The sequence below is a fragment of the Melitaea cinxia genome, chromosome 5, assembly GCF_905220565.1.
Source record: "Melitaea cinxia chromosome 5, ilMelCinx1.1, whole genome shotgun sequence".
Classification (NCBI taxonomy): Eukaryota; Metazoa; Arthropoda; class Insecta; order Lepidoptera; family Nymphalidae; genus Melitaea; species Melitaea cinxia.
The window spans coordinates 10,124,506-10,134,960 of record NC_059398.1 but is presented as its reverse complement, the minus strand read 5'-3'; the positions used below and the strand labels follow the sequence as shown (position 1 = coordinate 10,134,960).

General features: G+C 31.6%; 1 protein-coding gene across 1 annotated transcript; it reads left to right on the top strand.

The window, feature by feature from the left end:
* The first annotated feature begins 4,146 nt into the window (after positions 1-4,146).
* Positions 4,147-10,325, top strand: LOC123654030 (allantoinase-like). The gene is made up of 11 exons (XM_045589994.1): positions 4,147-4,231; positions 4,319-4,512; positions 4,832-4,983; positions 6,608-6,722; positions 6,796-6,942; positions 7,023-7,071; positions 7,430-7,523; positions 8,188-8,401; positions 8,911-9,040; positions 9,196-9,401; positions 10,128-10,325. The coding sequence occupies exons 1-11, from the start codon at positions 4,192-4,194 to the stop codon at positions 10,269-10,271; spliced, it is 1,485 nt and encodes a 494-aa protein (XP_045445950.1). The 5' UTR covers positions 4,147-4,191; the 3' UTR covers positions 10,272-10,325.
* The last annotated feature ends 130 nt before the right edge of the window (positions 10,326-10,455 follow it).

Here is a 10,455-nt window from a genome sequence, read left to right as displayed (position 1 = left end):
AAGTAGTCAGAGAGTTTACGAGTTTTTAGTGATACAAAAATGTAAATACAAAGCCACTGATAATAATTAGATTATACAATATTTCCTATTTATTATTCTACGCCAAATAAAACATTACAAAACAGTTTTAAGATAAAGTTTAATGAAGGTTATCTTAAAAATATACGAGTACATAGCCTTTAGCGATTAAATTTTTTTTAACACCCATAAACATAAAATTTATTTTCTGGCTCTTATAAAATCGTTATAAGTAAAATGAAGAAAACAGACGGAGAAAACTTATAATGCTACAAATGATTGATTACTTGAATTTATGAATACACTTGATTGATAGAGTTTTTTATTACTAAGTACTTGAATTCAAAAACACCAATATTTTACATTTTCAGTTCTTTTATCATAATCATCATTACAGCCTATACAGTCCATTGCTGGACATAGGCCTCCACAAGTTTACGCCAAAAATAACGTGAACTCATGTGTTTTGCCCATAGTCACCACGCTGGGCAGGCGGGTTGGTGACCGCAGGGCTGGCTTTGTCGCACCGAAGATGCTGCTGCCCGTCTTCGGTCTGTGTATTTCAAAGCCAGCAGTTGGATGGTTATCCCGCCACCGGTCGGCTTTTTAAGTTCCAAGGTGGTAGTGGAATTGTGTTATCCCTTAGTCGCCTCTTACGACACCCACGGGAAGAGAGGGGGTGGCTATATTCTTTAGTACCGTAGCCACACAGTACAATATTTTATACAACTATCAAAAATAAATAAAAAAGTTTTGTCTTTTATTTTATGTGACATTAAATATTCTCTAATTTAATCTATATCATAATTTCTAACCGATTCTTTTCCAGTTTATAAGCACATCGCAATCATATCAATGATATAGGCAGTTTAGATGAAACGATACCAAGTTAAAGACCTTCATTTTACTCCAATTTAGTATTTTATCTGTTCTTAAGATAAAAAAGAAGACGTTTACGAGCAAGCTGGATAACATAAGGATTTATCATCATATCTATTATTATAAGATCTAAATGTTTAACCTACATGTACCTAATGTTAGCTGAAATACACTAATTTATCAAGCCGAAAAAAATTAATGTTCTATCTTTTCTTTAAAATAAGTACTCTTCGTTAAAGTACTTAATGATAAAAAATAAAAATATGCATGCTATCAACTAATATTTGTTAAAGTTCGAGAAAGATTTCGTCAAACAAAGACAAAGAATGAAGATAATGGATTTAACGTTTATAATATGTGTTTACGTTAAATTTATATGTACCACACGATCTGGCTAGTGAAGGAAAACTTCACGGGTAAAGTTTTCTCGTCATCTCGAGTAATATACTGAGACATGTAAATATAGATATGTATATGTTGCAGTCAGAACTCTTAACCAGTCAAAAGTACTATTGACTAGCGAAATCAGTCAAAAGTACTTTTGACTGGACAAGTTGTGACCAACTTCAACTTCAACAAATTCATTACATAATTTAGTCTTAAAATTCTAACAAAAATCTAACTTAAGAGCCATGACAATAATTCAGAAAAACTATATGCTGTCATATATATAAGTAATGGTAAATATAAGAAATGAATGATGAAATCTTGAAAACTTATTGAAAAGTATTGTTGGGTCATCGGCCTATCGCAGTCCACTGCTGGACATAGGCCTCCACAGGTTGGCGCCAAAAATGGCGTGACCTCGTATGTGTTGCCCGTAGTCACCACGCTGGACAGGCGGGTTGGTGACCGCAGGGCTGGCTTTGTCGTACCGAAGATGCTGTTGCCCAGTCTTCGGCCTGTTTATTTGAAAGCCAACAGTTGGATGGTTATTCCGCCATCGGTCGGCTTTTTAAGTTCGGCTTTTAGGGAAAAGGTACGTGTATCGTATCAATACCACTACCAAAATTTCATATAAAATTGTAAGAAAATTATATTATAGTTACATTTCATACGTTGATTGCGAGAACCTAGAGCCAACAGTTCACTTTTTCTCTGTTCCTACTTCGTATATCTGATTAACTGGCATTGTAGCTATGCTGCTCCAATAGCTAATCTGCTGTAGTAGCTAAAAATATTTAATAGATGAAAATTTAATTCTTTTGTTCGTTTACTGAATATACATAACAAAAGTATATGTGCTTATGTGAACTCTTTGTTTGGTGTATAACTAATGGCGATATGTGTGGCAGTTTTGACAATAGTAAACATAAAAGTGTTCTTTCTTAGTAATAAATCTTCCCAAAAATGACAACATGTAACGAATGCAACACAAAAAAAAAAAAACATTGTACGAATGAATATCTAATGTGTTATGAATAGTAATATATTTATCATCTTAAATATATCTGTACTTATAATGATATTGTATAGTTAAAGAGTTTGTTTATTACTATATAAAAAAGTTACACTTTAAGGAACAAACAAACAAACTATATAAGATTTAATAATTTTTTATTATTGAAAAACAAATGTGTTACTGATAGTAGACAAGGACAAGAAAATGTCAAAGGCTACTTGACTAGTCAAGACAGTATACTATACTAATTTAGGTAGGTACAGCTTATATGATAAATCCGAACGGTTATATATTTTCTTGATAAGGGCCTGGGCTTTTTTGGCTTTAGCCCAGGGTTTCGTGGGTTCAAGGGACCCCCAGCTAAGTCAAATCAAAGACAAAAATAGATGATAATGCGAAAGAATCTATAATTTTATTAAATTAAACAGATCGTATGGTTTGCAGCCCTGCGAATCCTACGATTAATCAAACCCTTTCAATTCATTTAATTCAAGTTTACGTTTAGGTGTTGGTACTTCGAACTGACAGTTTAAATGTTCGACTGCTATTACACATTCATCTCAATCGTGATCAAATTAGGTGGGTAAATTGCCCTAAGTAATATTAGCCCAGTGCCCCCTAAGCTCACGGTCCGGCCCTGCGAAAGTCTTTACAAAATTACTAGTACCAAGTTTATTATATAGGTATAGACTAATTAATGCTAAGCGTCTGAAGTTTAGTAGTGACTTTCTTCGCTGATCAGTCTGCGAGAGACGCCTAGTTAACTCAACTATTGTTTCAAAAAAATCTAATTTTTTGATGTAATTTTTTGCGTCATATATTTTGTAAGAAGTCACACACTTGTATAAAAAAGTCGATATGGTTTCGAGTTTACGGACAGTAGAAAATGTTTTCATTAAATTCTGAAGACCAAATAAACTCACAATTACACTGCACTAGACATCTAATACGTAGTAAAGAGAATAATAATAAGATTCATGTTTTTTTTTTCTTGAGGAAGGGTTTTACGAACAAGGTAAAAAATCGTGATATATCAATATTATTAGCATAGCATATTATATTATAGCATAGGGTGATAATAATTTATTTGCAGTAGTAAATTAAATTTTGGAGAATTTGATAGAATTTTACCAATACACTTACAAAACGTACATTACGTATGATGCGTCATTTTAGTGAATGAATAAATATTAGTAGCATATTTCAACAATTATTTTTGTCACACCGTTAAATGCTTACATAACTTCTTTATTTTGATATTTATGATGTAATAATAATATGATAAAAATGGTTTTAAAATTAAGCACTTCCATTTTTTATTATTTACTTATTATCATTTGGACAATAATCTATATTTTGATAAAGAATGACCTTTGTGTAGCAGTTATGTATGTGATGTGACAGATTTTGTATAATAAAATATATACCTATATTTATATACTAGTGGACCCGTCAGACGTTGTCCTATCTGGAATACAGCTACCGAATTTGATTGCTGACATACCGATAGCAGCGCCACCTACCGGGACCAATTGTATTTTCAAACCATCCATGAACCCATAGAAATATACAACACAATTACCAAATCGGTTCAGCCGTTTAGTAGGACTTCAGTGACAAACACACGCACGGACGAAATATGTATACACACGTATATTATATCTTAAATGATATAACACCAAAAATGTTCTGGGGTCATGGCCGTAAGATATATAAAGATATCGAAAAAGTAGGTTCATATCATAATATATAAACGTTTATAGCACGTGTGCAACAATAATCATGAGCGTCAGTGTAAATTAAGGAAACGTTTCGTTTACAAATATATACCAAGTTTTGTCGCGAACCTTCAGTGAGATAAAGAGCGCGGTTAGAAATCAACGTCGATAAATATGTCGGCGTTATATTTTTTCCTTTTAGTTACACTTTTAGGTATTTAAATTTATTACGGTTTTAAATACCATTAATTTCAATGTAACTTAAATGTATTTAATTAATTTATTTTCTTTTAAAATTTAGTGACAGATATTTCATGTAGGGGTTTAAACCGAGAAAAAAAGAAGGACAGACAATTATTTCTCAGTCGTCATGTAGTAGCAGACGGTAAAGAATTCGATGGTGGTGTATTAGTGGACGAGGACGGAATTATCTCTGGAGTTTATACGCGAGATACTCTGAAAGATCTTTCCCTAGAAAACGATGCCACACTTCAGGTAAATAAACGGAGACTAAATTAGTTGTTACTGAACAGCTGTACTGTACTGTTACATTTAATTATGTTATTATTTAGTAATTTCTTAAAAATAATAGCAACTTAATGTTTTCCTAAGACAAAGTTGGAACGGTTAGAATTATAATTTTAGTCAAAAATGTACATTGTTTGAAAAATAAAATGTATTTTTACACTTTAGAAGTGTACAATAATAATAATTAATCCAATGGAATAAAATTACGATAACGCTCTGCTCCAGTAGCTCTAAACGTTATTCATAAATTGTTTTAAGCATTTTTAACTTTGCTTGTTCACCTAAGGTAATAGACGGAGGAAGATGGGCGTTAATGGCAGGAGCAGTGGATTCACATGTCCACGTCAATGAGCCTGGTCGTACAGAATGGGAAGGGTTTGCTACGGCTACCAAAGCCGCTGCTGTAGGCGGGATCACCACTCTTGTCGATATGCCTTTGTAAGAAATCTAACGTTTTTTTTAACGATTAACAGTAACAAATCGACGCAAGACGCCACTTTAGTTACAGCACAACGATTTTACGTGCGTACCTATATCATCGAATTAAAAAAAATTGGGAATAAACAAAAACAATAACGAAAAACGAAAAAATATAAAATTAGCTAAAGAGCCAACTACTGTGACCACGTATGTGTGATAACAGATGTCTTACTGATACTATAATAATATGTTATAATGTTTTAGTTTTTGATACATAATATTTCTTTTCTATGATTTAAATTTAAAACGCATTAATCTAAAAAAAAAAAAAAAAAACAATAAAAAGAAGGATAGAGTTCGAAATAAAAAACTTGTTTTCAGTCTAAGGTCATTGGAAACTTATCTACTTTATTATTTTCTTCGTATCTATACTAATAAGTATTATAAAGTGGAAAAGTTTGTTTGTTTAAACGCGCTAATGTCAGGAAGTACTTGTTCGAATTGAAAAATACTTTTTGTGTTGGATAGTCCATTTACCGAAGAAGTCTATTGCCTAGGGCGAGGCTAGGCTATGTCTCTTGTCTATTTAGATTAACTCATTGTGACGTCTTTTATGGTAATCAAGTTTCTTCTAAAATAATGTATTATTTGCGAAGGTGGTTTTATAGACATATTATAAATCCTTATCCAAATAAATAAGTTGCTCATCACGAGTATTTCAAAGTTTGAAAAAAAAATTTTTTTGAGATCCTTTGATTGCAATGAATATTTTAGAAGATATCATAGTCTTAAAATAACCACTCAACGAATTAATGATTACAAAAAATTAAAAGATGTTTTTATTGTTTTTTTTTTTTTATTAGCTAGGCATTGAATTCTTGTGAATGAAAAATCAAGAAGGCAATTTTATAAAGATAAACTTTGTCTTTTATATATAACTAGCAGTGCCCGCGACTTTGTACGCGTGGAATTACAATAAAAAATTCAGTTCGCAGAGTTACAAAATACGTGAATTTCTAAAATAAAAGTAGTCTTAGCTACTCATTGTTACATCAGATATCTGCTGTCAAAATCGGTCTAGCCGTTTCAAAAATTAATCAGAACCAACAGACAGACAGACAAACAGATAGACAAAAAAGTGTGAAAAATGTTATTTTGGTATATGTACCGTGTATACGTCCATATTATGCATTTAGTAAAAAGCGGTTATTTTAATATTACAAACAGACCCTCCAATTTTATTCATTTGTATGTATGTAAAATGAAATGACGCGCCGTGTCGCGCAACACACCTGTGTAAATCGCCCGACACCGAGTTGCTTAGGAATGGTTCAAAATTATTATATTACGTTTTTTCCTGAAAGTTACGCGTGTGAACCGCGGAGCACAGCTAGTTTGTTAATAAATTAAAAGAGATGATTAAATTATTCGAAAAGGTAAAATTTTACTCGCCACTATTAGCAATATTATTAAAGGTTAACGATAACAGAATACTTATTATACTTGATAAATAAAATAAAATGCTACTTATCAAGAACTTAAATTTGAAATGATAAATTATATAAATGGTATGTGTTTTTTAACCGACTTCAAAAAAAGGCGGAGGTTACTCAATTCGACCGTATATATTTTTACAATTTAGGAACTCCATCCCACCGACCACGACAGTTGAAAATTTGAAAGTAAAAGCTTCGACGGCGAAAGAGGAGATTTTCATAGACGTTGCATTTTGGGGAGGAATAATTCCTGGTAACGAGGTATATTATTTTAAACAAATGATTTTTAATTTCAAGTTATCATGAAGAATACTTATAATATTGTTTATTTTAGAATCAACTACTAAATATGATCAAAGCGGGAGTGATCGGTTTCAAAGGGTACCTAATTGACAGTGGAATTGAGGAGTTCCCTAATGTTGAAGAAACTGAACTTGACGCTATTCTGACAACGTTGAATGGATCTGACATTGTTTTAGCCGTAAGAATAAATTATTTGAGTCTTTGTTTCTTAATCAATAATTAATATCGGCGACTAACTGTTTAGTAATTAATTTACAGTTCCATACCGAGGCACCCTATGGCGATGGTAAAAATTGTGATAATTGTGGTAAGTAAATATTCTACGAGTAATACCTTATGTTAATTGTTTCATACATTTCTTTATTATATTTAACAATATCTTTACTATGTTAAATATGATAAAGAAATAGACATATGGTAAATTTTTGATATCTTAATATATATAAATCTCGTGTCACAATGTTTGTCCTCAATGGACTCCTAAACTACTTAACCGATTTTAGTCAAATTTGCACACCGTGTGCAGTTTGATCCAACTTAAAAGATAGGCTATATTTTATTTTGATATATTATGTTATTATTATATTTCAGAAAAAAATAAGGTGATACGAAGTTCGCCAGGTCAGCTAGTTAACTATATTTAGTTATTTTTCACAAAATTACAGATCCCATTTTGTACAGTACGTACCTTGCATCTCATCCTCCAGAAATGGAACTCAAGGCAGCGTCTATACTTGCTAAATATATTCCGAAATACGAGTGAGTGTTTTTTATATTAAATTGATACCTAGTCATTTATACTTCCGACGTCCCAAAATAAATGTTTATTAATTTTATCATTATATCTAGTCAGACTCAATTGAAATGTACTATATAAGAATCTAGATAATTTTTAGAACATAGTGAGACTTGGAAAATGCTCGTTATTTTTTATGCATTTCACAAGAGATAAACACTGATATCTAAAAAACGCAAATAAGTAGGTATTAATTTTTACAAGTGAAGAGGTGTAATAATGTAAACAAAATGTAACTAAATCACGTCATTCTATGCAAACGTTATTTCTAAAAAAGTAGACTGCTTAAACTTATTTAAATAAAGGATGTACGAAGTAAAAATTAATTTGCTCTTTTTATACTCATACTTTTTGTGATACTTATTATGCAAAAAGTAATTATTTAAGTTATAGCGGGGCAAGTACGAGTTGGATTAGTATAAGAACAGCTTCGACTTCCGTGCTAATGTACAATATTATAAATATATTAAAAGTTACGTACCTAATATTGTATTATATAATATTATAAAGCACGTTTCTCGTAAAAAAAAAACTTTTATTATTGTCACTCGTTATTATAGAGACATTTTGTGAAGAAATAGATAAAATAAATAGTGAGTCAATTAATTATGTCTTTGTCCCCTGTAGTGTTCGTGTCCACGTTGTACACGTGTCGGCGGCAGGTGTTATACCCATATTGGAACGGATTCGAGAGGAAAGAATAAAGGCTGGCTCCACACGTTGGCGTGGTGGTGTCACAGCGGAGACCTGCCATCACTACCTAACATTTAGCTCTGAGCAAATCCCTCCTGGACACACAGAGTTCAAATGCTCACCGCCTATCAGGAATCTCACCAACAAGGTAAAATATATTATACTTGTCAAATGCATTATAATGCCAAATTGCTTCATTATTAACTAACCCAAAAAGCAACAATCGGTCTTAATTCGGAAGATCAATATAAACATCGAAAAACTAATTTTTATACTTTTTATATAATAGCTGCTGTGCTTTATTTGTCAAATGTATACAAATGCAAAAATAATTTATTTCTTTAGTTATTACTCAATTCATTATTCAAACTATAGAACAAAAACAACTGTTTTGACTAGCCCGTTGGCGCAGTTTGTAGTGACCCTGCTTTCTGCTCTGAGGATTGTGGGTTCGATTTCCACCCCGAGTCTGGGTGTAATATAAATATTTATTTATATATTTATATATGTAAAATTTATAAGTATGTTTATCGAAAAAAAAAAGAAGCTATACCAGTCGGCTGTTACTTATAACACAAGCATTAAGTTGCTTACATAAGGAACAGACAACCGTGTGTGTATTGTGTAGATATTTATTTATTTAATTATTTTCATTAGGAAAAGCTATGGGATTACATAAGAGACCAAAGACTTGATTTAATAGCATCAGACCACTCTCCTTCAGTCGCTAGCTTAAAGGGACCCAATTTCATGACCGCTTGGGGAGGAATTTCCTCTGTTCAGTTTGGTAAGTTAGCCTAAAGATAAGAGTTTTTACACTATTTATCTATTTTAACAGAAGTTTTAGACCTTTAGTCAAGGAGCACTGTTACAAATAATAATGTAGAAATACTATTAATATGTCTATAAAATCATAATATTATTAGTATTCAATTATTTCAGGCTTATCTCTGTTCTGGACGGAAGCTAAAGCCCGTGGATACAGCCTTAGCACAGTTAGCCACTACTTGTCTTCTGGTCCAGCACATCTCATTGGCATGCAGAACAAAAAAGGAGCGATAAGACCGGGTCTTGATGCTGACCTCGTGTTCTTTGACCCTAACGCTTCGTTTGTCGTCACGCCAGATATAATTGCTTACAAAAACAAGGTATGTTTTTATTATTCACACTTTTACATGACATTTAAATTAACGATTATGAAATAAAAGATAATCGTACTTTTGAAATTTATTAATTTAAATATTAGATAAGAACAATTCTTTATATGTACCTACTAGTTTAAAGAGAGGAAAGAAATAACGACACACGTACATGAAATAACTTTAAATATTTAAAATACTTATTTGTATATATGCTTACTATTATTATAGTTATTTGTATAAGAAGGTATATTTTAATACGATTTTTTTTACATATAACATCAATACTTTATTGTATATTTGCGATATCACTACTGTTACTGATACTGTTATCAGTGCCAAATTTATATTATTGTGTTTGCTCGCACACGAAAAAAAAAAACTGACTTCAATTACATCGACTAATACAACGTAGTAGACGAAGAAATAGTCAAGTTAATGCGCATTATTAGATATAACTCAAAAGTACTCATTATATCGCAATCAAATTTAAATTAGGACCGTGCGGCAAACACCAGCTTTCAATTTAAAAAAAAAATGGTTTAGATGTATTAAGAATCATGGAAATTGGTTCATCCAGCAAAAAGTTATGAGATCGACGAAAAAATAGTCAAGTAAAAAATTGGTCCAATCAGTCAAAAGTTCTTAGTTAACATACATAAATTAAAAATACAGTCAAATTGAGAACCTCCTCCTTTTTATTGAAGTCGGTTAAAAAATAATTTTCAATTTCAGCTGAGTCCATATATGTATCGAGTGCTAAATGGTAAGGTAATGCAAACTTATCTGAGAGGTCAACTTATTTACTCGAACGGAGAAGTGTCTGAAAAACCGCAAGGACAGCTGCTTATAAATGAAGATGTAGTGTTTAAGTTATAAACACAAATTATATTATGTTACGAAATAGATCTAATAAATTTCAATTCCCACTTTCATTCTCGTTTTAATTGTTACGGCGAACTGTGGAATATTTAGGTCCTTTTCGGATCAAATATCTATAACTTCGTAAATATTATAAGATAGAGCTATCAAATTTTGTTTCAAGATAAAGTAATATATACAG